This window comes from Phlebotomus papatasi, chromosome 3 (genome assembly GCF_024763615.1).
Source record: "Phlebotomus papatasi isolate M1 chromosome 3, Ppap_2.1, whole genome shotgun sequence".
In the NCBI taxonomy this organism is placed as follows: Eukaryota; Metazoa; Arthropoda; class Insecta; order Diptera; family Psychodidae; genus Phlebotomus; species Phlebotomus papatasi.
In genome coordinates this window covers 68,248,324-68,261,591 of record NC_077224.1, presented here as the reverse complement: position 1 = coordinate 68,261,591, position 13,268 = coordinate 68,248,324, and the positions used below count along the sequence as shown (strand labels likewise).

The 13,268-nt window shown below is 33.5% G+C and overlaps 1 protein-coding gene across 1 annotated transcript; it reads left to right on the top strand.

The window, feature by feature from the left end:
- The first annotated feature begins 1,980 nt into the window (after positions 1-1,980).
- On the top strand, positions 1,981-7,985 carry LOC129807292 (uncharacterized). Its single transcript, XM_055856466.1, has 6 exons — positions 1,981-2,131; positions 2,967-3,193; positions 3,932-4,156; positions 4,224-4,553; positions 4,648-4,774; positions 5,678-7,985. Exons 1-6 carry the CDS (start codon positions 2,029-2,031, stop codon positions 6,100-6,102), a joined length of 1,437 nt encoding a protein of 478 aa, XP_055712441.1. The 5' UTR covers positions 1,981-2,028; the 3' UTR covers positions 6,103-7,985.
- Positions 7,986-13,268: the final 5,283 nt, after the last annotated feature.

Here is a 13,268-nt window from a genome sequence, read left to right as displayed (position 1 = left end):
TTGAATAAAAAAAACATCTCCATTTGGTATAAAAGGTTCTTAACATTTTTTTTAGAATTCTTTAATACCAAACAACTTTAGCATTCTTTTTATCTGTGCACTCTGTTTATTACATTATTCAGGCTTTGCGCGTCGAATAAACTGTTCTTGTCGGTCGAAATTAATAAAATTGGCTCGACGCGATTCTTTACCCCCAAAATTCACCTCACAATCGAATTTTCACGCATTCCGAGTTGCAAGCACCCCGAGTTGCACGCATTTCGAGGTCATCTGTAAAGAATCTCAGCTACCATAAACTTATCTGGGCTTATCACTGGTCATTTTTTATTTTAAATAGTCTGAGTGGGGAAGACCAACAAAAGAAAAAAAAAGTTCATTAAAGTCGGTTAATAAACACAAGAGATAGCGTCCGGTCCATACGGATATAGTAAGGGTCGGGGTACAGTGGGTTGGTGTAGAGACGGAAGGGACCTTAGAAAGTCTCGCTCTCGGATATAATATGTGCTAAAATTGCATCGAAATCCCTTCATAAACACAGAAAATGCAGTCCGGTCATGACATTTTTGATTATAGCTCGGGTGAGGGAACATCAAGGGGGGAGTGCGACCCACCGTTGGAAAGGTCTCAACCTCAGCTACAACATACTAAAATTGAAAGAAATAGCATCGTCTAGTTTTCGAAATATTCGAGATCGATTAATCGAAAATCGATTTTCCGATTAATCGGATCTTCGATTAAATCTTATGAAATTGGGAATTGGGATGTCATAAGAGTTGTAGTACTCCACGAAAGCTTTCCAAAACATCAAAATTTTTCCAATTCTAATAATTAGAACCAGAGATATGACCATTTGAAAATTGATTTTTTGACTCCCACTACCTCGGGTCAAGGAGGGGGTTAAGTTAGGTATCGATCGAAAGCTCTTAGGCCCAGCTATAACGTACTAAAGTTTGAGCCCGATCGATGCCATAGAAGCTGAGTTATCGAAAAAACAAAATTTTGGGGGTATTCCAAAATGGCGGAAGGGGGTGGGGGTGGGTGGGGGGGGGGGGGTTGGTGGCGGGTGGATCTAAAACCATCAGCTTCTAGCGGCCCAACGACACAAGTGGTTATACGACGGACGGGACGGGACGGGACGGGACGGACCGTCCATGAAAATCGATTTTTGGAGCACATGATTTCGTGATCTATGAGTGTCAAAACGTGTAGATTCAAAATTTGGGCCCGATCTGACGAGGTCAGATTTCACCTGTGACCACAAAAGCTGAGATTGTAAAGAATTTCAGCTAACACTGTCCTAAGATAATGTCGACTTATGGGATGGTTATTGAAGACCTGAAATCGATATGTCTTACCGTTTGGTGTCTAGCCGTGTTACAAGCTGATAAAAAGTGTACTTACTATATAACTGTAAATAAGTAGTAAAATTAGTTACTGCTTGTAGGTATTAGTTATTAGTAGTGGTTATTTTTTAATTTTTCTTAAAAAAATTTACTTCCGCTTAGGCAGTCTCTAAAACATATTCAAAAATGAAAAAAAAATATCGACTATTCGGATACTAGAACCTATAGAAGAGGCTTCAGGTTAAATTTAAAGGAAAATAGTAATATTTTCCATACGGCTATTATAATCTAATGTCCGTAGAATAGTGAATTTTGAAAGTCCATTATAGTAAAGGAAACTGTCTACACTGCAAAAAAAGTGTGACGCCCAAAAACACGTTAGTGCTTTAGCTTCCACTTGGTGTAACAAAAATTCTCACGTTCGGTAACGCCTGAAAATCCTGTAAGCTAAATCGCTACTTTTTTGCTGCTAAACGGGAGAGTGAGAGAAATCCAGTGACGTGAGTAATGCGTGCGCTACTGAGTTTGATGCTGAGAGTGGAGAATAAGAGCGATGAATGCTAAGCCGCGCGAGCAACAGCAGGAAGAGAGTAAAGTGAGGGAGAGAAACAATTAGGACTCTCGCGGAAGAAAATTTTTCACATTGCTGGAACATTCCAGAAGCGTGGGTCTCTCAGTCAGTGCAATGGCGCAGCAAAAAAATTTGCAAGTGCAATTTAATAATGAAAAGTGTTATATAAACGTGAAATTCAGTGAAATCCTAAGCTACGAGGACTTGGAAAATAGTGGTGAGTAGTTTAATAGTGAAATATTTAAATGAGATAGGTGAAAAATGCTCTTTTTTGATGCATGGTGTATCGTGTTAAAAGCTTCTATGCTTTCAAGGAAATTTCCAGAAAAAATAGCACTGAGGAAGAGTATTAGGTGATATTCTTAATAATATCTCCTGATGACAAAATTTCATGTCGTCCGATCGACCTCAAAGTTGGCCAAAATGTGTTTCGCCACTTCCTGATCACGAATATATGGGGGGCTAAGTTAAGTTCCCGGCCGGCCGTCCGGCCGCTCTTTGGAGCTTAATAGCTCCTAAACTAAAAGAGATATCGACTTGCGGTTTTCGGCAAAGGTTATATACCGCATGAAAATTGCAACTTGGTGCATTGACCCCCCATCCCCCACCCCTCCTTCCGCCATTTTGAAGACACCCCTTTTTTGTTTTCTCAATAACTCCGCCCCTATGGCATTCAGCGGGCTCAAATTTTAGTATGTTATAGCTGGGCCTTAGTGCTTTCCATCAATACCAAACTTAAGGTTCCCCGACCCCCCTGACCCGAGCTATAAGGGCCCAAAAAAAATTCTTAAAATGGCCATAACTCCTGTTCTAATTGTTAGAATTTAAAAAGTGAGGACTTTTTGGAAAGCTCTCGTGAAATGCCACTTCCCCTTCTAACATCGCAAGTTCATAAAACCACCACTAGGGGCGCTATTTTTAAAAAGAAGACTTCAATTTTCTAATAAGTTAAAATTCATTTCATTCAATTTTAGTCTTATATTTAGGCTTAAATTTACTTTAGTTTTTTTTATTTTTGATTTTATTTTTATTTTTTTTTGTATAACTTTCAGTGCGCAATCAACTGTCCTTAAACGGTGGGGTGCTAAAAATTTTAGACTCAGAGGGAGTTAGAATCTTGCCAGCAGCATTCTCAGAAGTCGAAACTTCGTATTATATTATACGACACGAAGAAGATGTGTCTGATGCCATTGGAGACGTTCCAGTAAGAAATGGGTATCCGGAGGCCACTGGGAATATTGTGGAGAATCCAAATATGATGCCAACCCTTATTGCGAAGGTATTTAATTTTTTTGATCAGTAGAAGACCCAAGTCTTTGCAAAAGTACATCTAACGTAAAGTTATAAATGGTTTTGATCAATAAAATATTACATTTTGCTCAGTGATAAACGCAAAATTGATCAACACTTACTAAATCATATCTATGTTAAGATGTCAAGCTGAATTTTAAGTTCTTTATTATCATATCACTTTGCCCCAACAATGGTCCTTATTCTGAGATCAAGATAAAAATCAAAATTTAACAGTCAAGTATTTCCAAGATTAAGATTTTAGTAAAAAAAAAAACTGTTACAGTAGAGACTCGCTATAGGTCATCGCTCTGTAGGCCACAATTTATTGACCGTTGATTTCAAAACACTGATTTTAAGTTGGATTATGTTTTTTTAGTACGCGACATGCAATGTTATCTTAATTATTTTAATATTTTTGATAAAGTTTATTGAGTAAGTTGTGATAATTGTGATCCATAAAGAAGAGAACGAGGACGAGTACCACAATCGCAAAGAAAGTGGAAGCCGTCGAGCAATTTCAATACTAAAAGTTGTTGATAATTTTAAAAAATTACATGGACTATAGTGCGACTCAAGTGTCAAATCTGGAACCAAATGTGGACTATAGCGAGACTCTACTGTAGTACTGATAATTCAAAACATTTGCGAGAGGTCTTTGGGATTATTTTAGGGAAAGACGAAATTTGAATATGCCTTGATAAATTTTGAATTATTTTATTTTTAGGAGCTTCGCAAGTTTTTTAGAGTTCAAAGAACTGTTTTAATCAACGGTGCCGAGCTGTTGACAAAAAACAAGCTCACTGAGCGTGAAAGGAAGATGGCAATTCGAATAATTGCTAACCATCTTCTGCTTTATCGGCCTCAGCCCAAAAAAGATGATAAAATAGCTTACGCAAAGGCCACCGTGGAGCTCTTTCCGTCCTTAAAAATAGATTCTCCGAGGGGATATGTAAGATTTTTTTTTTAATTATTCAGAATGTTTATGTGTATAAACTAATATCGTTGCATATTCTTAGGATGCAGTTTATAATCCAGATAAACGTTCTGGATTTTTGGGGAACTGCATCAATAGAATGCTATCAAGGAAGCGAGAAGAGTGTAATGTATTTGAGCCAACTGCATTGATAAACCAGGGGAATTCTTCTCCGGTACAGAACAACATTGATTATTGCATTGACTTGGAAGAAGTCAAGGATGAATTGAAAACGCTTTTCTGGCGAAATGACGAAAAAAAAATATTTGATGCCATGGAGAAAACCTTCCCGATCCGACGAAAGTTTTTGAAAACACCACTAAAGAAGAACATTCTTCTAGAGTATCCAAGGTTTTTGGATACACGGGGATTGGTGAGTTTTACTTTCTTCAAGATTGTTTACTAAAAATTTATTGTAATTTTGTACTTGTTTTCCTGTAACAATTTTTATTTTACTCCACATGTAGATTCAGCTTGATTTCCAATTGCTTTTCCCTGATAAGAACAATTGCTTGAAGGAGTTGTTTGATGAAGAATTTCAAACAAAGCTATGTACTTTGGGAAATACTCAAGCAATGCGCAAAATAGACAATGGTATGTATAATTTTCTATCTTTATTATATGTCTTATAAATGCTTTTTTTATTACATATATTGCTTTCTTGCTACTTATTTTGAATAAATCAAGGGTGCTGTTTTGCATAATAAATTTCTATAAAGAGTTTACAAGATTGATGCCAGTCAATTTTACAAGTGCATATTTCAAATTTTAAACAATCCTCTCACCCTTGAGAAAACGAAAGTCCAAAAATTTAAGTCAAATATTTAGCGTAGAAATAAAAAAAAATCATATTCTTAATTGAAGACGAATGAATCTTAATTTATTTTTAAAAATTACTATTCTTAGTAATTACTTAACGAATCAGGTGATTCTAACAACTTAAAACCGAGTATATTTTCTTTTCCTATACTTTTAAAAGTTCATTATTTTTCTCACGTTGCTCATTAAGTTTGAAGTAAAGAAACACAAAAAAGTTACTTTTGATATTTTTGGAAAAAAGGCAATGAACTCATGCCCAACATTGTTAGTCTAATTTCTGAAAGGTTTGTTCGTTATTTAGAATTGAAGAAACGAGACACTATTCTGATCTTTTGTAAAAGAGGCAAAACTTGTTCTAAAATTTAAAAAGTGAGACTTTCCATTTTCATAATTGTCCTGAAATACTCAAAAAGTTTTTGTACAGACATTCAATACCGTGAGATATTTATTTTTCAGAAATTAAATTTTTAATAACTCTTCAAAACGTTCAGTAACTCTTAGTAATTCTTCAAAACATTATACTATCTATCTATCTATATATATATATTGAAATGCCAAAAACATGTTTACAAAACAAATATTATTGTGCGCTAGGCATATCTCACATAATCAGAGGAACTTTGTTTTATATTTATTTTTACAATTTTTTTTTCTTTTTCATTGTAATGTAAAATCTAGGATGGCCCACGCCAATTTGGGCAACTCTCAACTGGCTGTCACTGTTGCCACCAACTGGTGGAGGTCGAGGTCACCAAGGTAGACCAAGTCTCAAAGAAGCCTGCGGAAATTTGATACAGTTTTACGAGGCAGGCAGAGTGCCTGATGCAAAACCGTCTCCAACTATCATCGCGCAGGGGAACACAAGGAGCGACATCAGAAAGTTTTACGTGTCTTTGGATGAGAGTCTCATAGTAACCAATGATACCTTTCTTGATGCGTTGGACATTATGTTCAAGATGCATTTTGTATTCGATTTGGAGTATGAAGCCTCACTGCGCAACTTTTTCCGTTACATTCAGAACTACGTGTTCAAAATTAAGGGAAATGAAACTCCCAATACTACTATCAATAAGTGTCGTATGATTTTGATGTCCAATGAGTAATATCAAGTGCCAAATTTGTGATAAATTTTTTGAAAACCCAGCAGTTTATATTAAAGATCTGCAATATGTGCACTTATTCAATTATGGACCGAAAACAGTTATAAAATGCGGATATATATCTTGCTCAAAAACTTTTGCATCGCTTAAAGGATTAAAACATCATATGAGTGTTTGTTTCCACGGACAAATCCCCAGTGTTTCTTCACGTTCATTGCAACCTAATGCTCCTAACAATTCAAGAAACGACCCATCAACTTTAATAGAAGAGTCACAACTAACTTTTTCCGAATATTATGAGTCAGATGTTTCCGTTCAAAGTTTAGAAAAAAGCGATCATGAAGAATTAACTTCTAGCTTAAAAAATTTTGCAAATGATATACACAATTTTACTGTCTCCAATGTTGTATTAAATTTCATATTCACTTTCCTTTATTTATTTTTGAATATTTTGTTTTCAATAATTAGAAGTATTATAATGTCATCTCCTCGCTTGGAAGTTGCATTAAAAAAGCTTTCTGAAATTCAAACTTCATTAACCGCAGTCGTGTCTGACAGTAAAAGTACATATATGAGAAGAAAGAACGTATTTTCTAAAATGCCAGAACCGGAAGAAATTTTGTTAACTATGAAAACAAAGAGGAGAATGGAAATAAGTAGTAAAACTTTTTTGAATGTACAACAACCAGTTACATTTGCTAAGATAAGCCTAATAGAAACATTAAAATTTGTTTTTAACTTGCCCCAAACTCAGACACTGAAGTATTCACTTGATGAAAATGAACATGACTCAACTTTGATCAAAGGCTTTCATGACGGTTCTGTCTTTAAGACTAATTTCAATAATCTGAACAAAAATGAATTGATTTTTATAAGTCTTTATTTCGATGAATTTGAAACAGTGAACCCGATTGGAACAAAAATTGGTAAACATAAAATAGGAGCATTTTATTTCAATATTTGTAACGTTCAACGAGGACAAAATTCAAAGTTGGATCATATATATCTCTTTGCACTAATAAAAATGGAAGATTTGAAAAACAGTGATTTCAACGATGTTGTAAAGGTTCTTATTAAAGACTTAAAAAAACTGGAAAATGAAGGGGTGGAAATTAATTGGAATGGCAGTATTAAAAATATTAAAGGGTTCTTGCTAAACATTTGTGGTGATAATTTAGGTCTAAACCATCTGCTGGGTTTTAAAAAAAATTTTAACAGCGACTACTTTTGTCGCATATGTCTTTGTAAACTTGATGAGATACAGTACAAATTTCGAGAAGAAGACTTTTCAATGAGAACCAAAGAGACTTATGAAAATGATGTTTCCAAATTAGGTAACAATTCAGATCATATTAGAGGAGTCAGAGAAAACTCACTTTTTAATGATTTGCAATATTTCCATGTGGTGGAAAATCCTTCTATAGACATCATGCACGATGTCTTAGAAGGGGTTGCTCAATATGAATTGAATTTATTTTTTAATTATCTAATTGATCATAAGCATAACACCCTACATGAGATTAATTCTTTGATATCCTCTTTCAATTTTGCTTTTGAAGAAAGGAGAAATTTGCCATCTCCCATTCGACTAAAAGGAAAGAATCACATCGGACAAAATGCAAGTCAATGTTGGACACTTCTAGTAAATCTACCATTAATATTTTACAGTCATTTCAAAAATTATACGGATCCGAGTTTAAAACAAGTGTGTCAACTTATGATATTATTAATAAAAATTTCTCGAATTATTTTTTCTTATGAAATCAAAACTTCATCCATCAATGAGCTTAAAACTTTGATTTTCGAGCACCATTCTCTTTTAAAAAAAAATTTCCCTAATTTCCTTCTGAAAGCCAAGCATCATCATATGATACACTATCCAAGTATTATATTAAAAATGGGTCCACTGGTGAACACTTGGTCGATGCGCTTTGAAGGAAAGCATTCATGTCTCAAAACTTTCGCAAAATCAAGTAAAAATTTCAAAAACATACCTAAATCTTTGTCAATCAAACATCAAGAAGTTCTATATAATAAATTAATTAAAGAAAATGAGAAAAATGATGTTCATATACTTAGTAATCCAACAGACAATATTGAACTTATTACCCAAAAATTAAATATCACAGATGAAAAAAATGACTTAATTTTTCTAAAACACATACCAAATTACAAAGATTTTGTCTCAGGGGTGTTTTTCTTCTATAAGGCTTTAAATAATCAAAATGGATACTTTTATAAAATCCTGGACATATTTATGGTACAAACCAAATATTATATTAGTGCACAAAAGTATGAAATTGAAAAATTTGATGAAGACTTACAAGTCTATAAAATAGTTATCACAGATAATAATATCACAATTGTTAACTTTGATGAAATTCAATGTAAAAAAACATTTTCCCCATGTTTCATGAATTCTATGATATTTATTGTTAGTAAAGTAATTATAAATTAAAATGTATTTTAATGAATAAAAAATTTATAATAAAAAAATGTAATTTTATTTCCTATGTGAATATAAATATGGGTTCAAAATGATGCTAAAATTGGGTTTTCTTTGAATACGAAATCACTAACATATTGTGTGCCATTTTAGACCTGCTTCGTTAGTAAAAATTGCTAAGAAATGTATCTAAATTAATAAATGATTTGTACTAAAAATTTCTAACGTTATTTTATATTTTTACGTGCATTTTGATAGCAAATGCATTAACAAAATGATGCTTTATTGATCTACAGAATGTAGCTAAACACGCTTACGATTTGTATACAAATTTACCACACCAAGTGGAAGTCCATCTGGCGCATCCCAAACGTAAGCGAATTCGCTCACAAATTTTTTTGAGTGAGGAGGACCGTTCAAGCGAGAAAATTACCCTACGAACCTCAATGGCAGTCACAGGTGTAAGATATAGTGATTCCACGCTTAGGGGTCGGATCTCATAATCCACACTAGGGGGTTCGATTTGCGACGCAATGGACCGCGGAACACCAAGAAAATAATCATTAAATTCCTCAGAAATTGCAAGTGGATCCGTCAATAAGTTACCATTTCTATTAACAATTGCATCAACCCGATCTCTTGCCCCAGATCTGCCCGTCAGTTCATTAACTGTCTCCCAGGTCTTCCTCAAATTACCCTGCGATCTATTTAATTTGTTCATGTAGTAGGAGTTCTTACTTTCATCGATTGATTTTCGGACGTTCTTAGAAAGTTCCTTTGCGTAGGTCGCTAATCTTTCACAGTTTGGTTTTCTCCTACTTAGCTTTAGTATTGAATTTTTTCTTCGAATCATTCGACAAAGTTCAGGGGAAATCCAGGGTTGTCTAGGGGAAACAGAATTTAAAGCAGAGAGCATAGTAGTGCACCCCTCCAAAATTTGTAGGAATCGATTGAGGAAAAGATCAAATGCTCTCGAAGCATTCGTTTCCGAATAAATTTCTAGCCAGACTTCACACCTGAGCTTCTCGTTAAGGCCCGCAAAATTTATTTTCCGTCTAAATTGCACTTCTTTTGGGGTCTGTCGTCCACATAAACTTTTTTCAAACTTGAGGGAGAGCATAGAGTGGTCAGAGACACCCACATGCAGCACCTCTGCAGTATTAGAAAGAACCATTCTACGATTTCGTGCCCATATGTGATCTATACATGTTACACTTTGCCCCGAGATTCTTGTGGGTGAATTAATCAACGCCTCAAACCCATAGCTTGACAAGAGGGTCATATAGTCATCAGCCTCACGTCCGTTACCCAGGTCTATGTTCATGTCTCCGAGGATGTAGACATTGTGAGATTTAATACTCCCAAGACAGTTATCCAAATCTACCAGAAAACTAGAAACAGGAAACCTATGAAAACGATAGGTGCAAATAAAAATAAACTCATCATCACCAATCCCCACAGAAACGCACAGGGCATCCGCAGAGGAAAAGTTCACTGGAATTACTCTACATGAAAAACTATTCCTAACATAAATAATAACACCGCCAGACCTGTACTGATCATTACACCTATGGAGAGTTCTATAACCCTTTAAACTATATAACGGAATTTCGTCACTTTTGATCCACACCTCTGTCAGGCAGATGATATCAGGATAAAGACTTGTCGCTTTAAGGGTAGTCAACAACAGATTAAAATTCTTTCTAATGCTCCTAATATTCTGCAAAACGACCGAGCAGATCAGCATTTTAACCGTGTATGTACAAGATCTGAATGAAGAAAAGTGAGAGAAAAAAAAAATTTCAACAAAAAATAGAATTGAAAAAAAAAAAACAAGAATGGTACACTAAAAGTTAAAAAAAAAAAAGTTTACGTTACTTGAAAATGAAAAAAAAAAAAAACTTTACTACTCTGAATTACTTTAAGAAAAAAAAAACGAAGAAAATGAAGACAAAAAAAAAAAAAAAAACTACTCTACGTTACTTTGTTAGATTTTGAAAGTCACTGAAAGTATTAATAATAAAAACCCTCTCTCCCTCAGCTCTCCTCATCCTCACGATCCCCCCATCCACCCAGGCAAATTTAAAATCCAGCTTCGTCCTCCACTCCCTGGCAGCCTTCAGCAACTCCCTCCGACGCGCCGTAAGTCGCTCATTGATGGTGATACGTGCTTCCTTCTGATGAGACTTGTTGAGGAATATTCCCTTGTAATTATTTGCTCGGTTTTTTTCCCTTCTTGCCACGATGATCTTCCTCCTCACCTCCTCACTAGAAAGCTTCACAAGGAGCATGTTCTTCTTCTTTTCAGGCCCAAGCGTAATCAGATGGGCATTTACAATCTCTGAAGCAGCCACCTCAATTTCCAGAGCATCGACTATAATATCACTTGCAAGTTTCACTTTATTCTGCTGTATCATTTCATCAGGAACGTTATGTATTTCAATCATGTATTTTTTGTGGGAATTTTTCCAAGAAAATAATTCAACTAATGATATTAATTGATTGATAGAATTATTTGAAGTATTCTAATGTGATTTTCATTGAGAAATTTTAAGAATTGCGGTTTTTAGAGCAGATTTTGGCATTTTTAAAAAATTAAAAAAAAAACTCCCAAGAGTGGGATCATGATGAGTTTTGGTGGGAATTTTTCCAAGAAAAAAATTCAACTAATGATATTAATTGATTGGTAGAATTATTTGAAGTATTCTAATGTGATTTTCATTGAGAAATTTTAAGAATTGCGGTTTCTAGAGCAGATTTTGGCATTTTTAAAAAATTAAAAAAAAAACTCCCAAGGGTGGGGTCATGATGATTTTTGGTGGGAATTTTTCCAAAGAAAAAAATTCAACTAATGATATTAATTGATTGGTAGAATTATTTGAAGTATTCTAATGTGATTTTCATTGAGAAATTTTAAGAATTGCGGTTTCTAGAGCAGATTTTGGCATTTTTAAAAAATTAAAAAAAAACTCCCAAGGGTGGGATCATGATGATTTTTGGTGGGAATTTTTCCAAGAAAATAATTCAACTAATGATATTAATTGATTGATAGAATTATCTGAAGTATTCTAATGTGATTTTCATTGAGAAATTTTAAGAATCGCGGCTTCTAGAGCAGATTTTGGCATTTTTAAAAAATAAAAAAAAAAACTCCCAAGGGTGGGGTCATGATGATTTTTGGTGGGAATTTTTCCAAGAAAAAAATTCAACTAATGATATTAATTGATTGATAGAATTATTTAAAGTATTCTAATGTGATTTTCATTGAGAAATTTTAAGAATTGCGGTTTCTAGAGCAGATTTTGGCATTTAAAAAAAAAAAAAAAAAAACTCCCAATTGTGGGGTCATGATGATTTTTGGTGGGAATTTTTCCAAGAAAAAAATTCAACTAATGATATTAATTGATTGGTAGAATTATTTAAAGTATTCTAATGTGATTTTCATTGAGAAATTTTAAGAATTGCGGTTTCTAGAGCAGATTTTGGCATTTTTAAAAATAAAAAAAAAACTCCCAAGGGTGGGGTCATGATGATTTTTGGTGGGAATTTTTCCAAGAAAAAAATTCAACTAATGATATTAATTGATTGGTAGAATTATTTGAAGTATTCTAATGTGATTTTCATTGAGAAATTTTAAGAATCGCGGTTTCTAGAGCAGATTTTGGCATTTTTAAAAAATTAAAAAAAAAACTCCCAAGGGTAGGATCATGATGATTTTTGTGGGAATTTTTCCAAGAAAAAATTCAACTAATGATATTAATTGATTGATAGAATTATTTGAAGTATTCTAATGTGATTTTCATTGAGAAATTTTAAGAATTGCGGTTTCTAGAGCAGATTTTGGCATTTTTAAAAAATTAAAAAAAACTCCCAAGGGTGGGATCATGATGATTTTTGTGGGAATTTTTCCAAGAAAATAATTCAACTAATGATATTAATTGATTGGTAGAATTATTTGAAGTATTCTAATGTGATTTTCATTGAGAAATTTTAAGAATCGCGGTTTCTAGAGCAGATTTTGGCATTTTTAAAAAATTAAAAAACTCCCAAGGGTGGGATCATGATGAGTTTTGGTGGGAATTTTTCCAAGAAAAATTCAACTAATGATATTAATTGATTGATAGAATTATTTGAAGTATTCTAATGTGATTTTCATTGAGAAATTTTAAGAATTGCGGTTTCTAGAGCAGATTTTGGCATTTTTAAAAAATTAAAAAAAACTCCCAAGGGTGGGATCATGATGATTTTTGTGGGAATTTTTCCAAAGAAAAAAATTCAACTAATGATATTAATTGATTGGTAGAATTATTAAAAGTATTCTAATGTGATTTTCATTGAGAAATTTTAAGAATTGCGGTTTCTAGAGCAGATTTTGGCATTTTTAAAAAATTAAAAAAAAACTCCCAAGGGTGGGATCATGATGATTTTTGGTGGGAATTTTTCCAAGAAAATAATTCAACTAATGATATTAATTGATTGATAGAATTATCTGAAGTATTCTAATGTGATTTTCATTGAGAAATTTTAAGAATCGCGGTTTCTAGAGCAGATTTTGGCATTTTTAAAAAATAAAAAAAAAAACTCCCAAGGGTGGGGTCATGATGATTTTTGGTGGGAATTTTTCCAAGAAAAAAATTCAACTAATGATATTAATTGATTGATAGAATTATTTAAAGTATTCTAATGTGATTTTCATTGAGAAATTTTAAGAATTGCGGTTTCT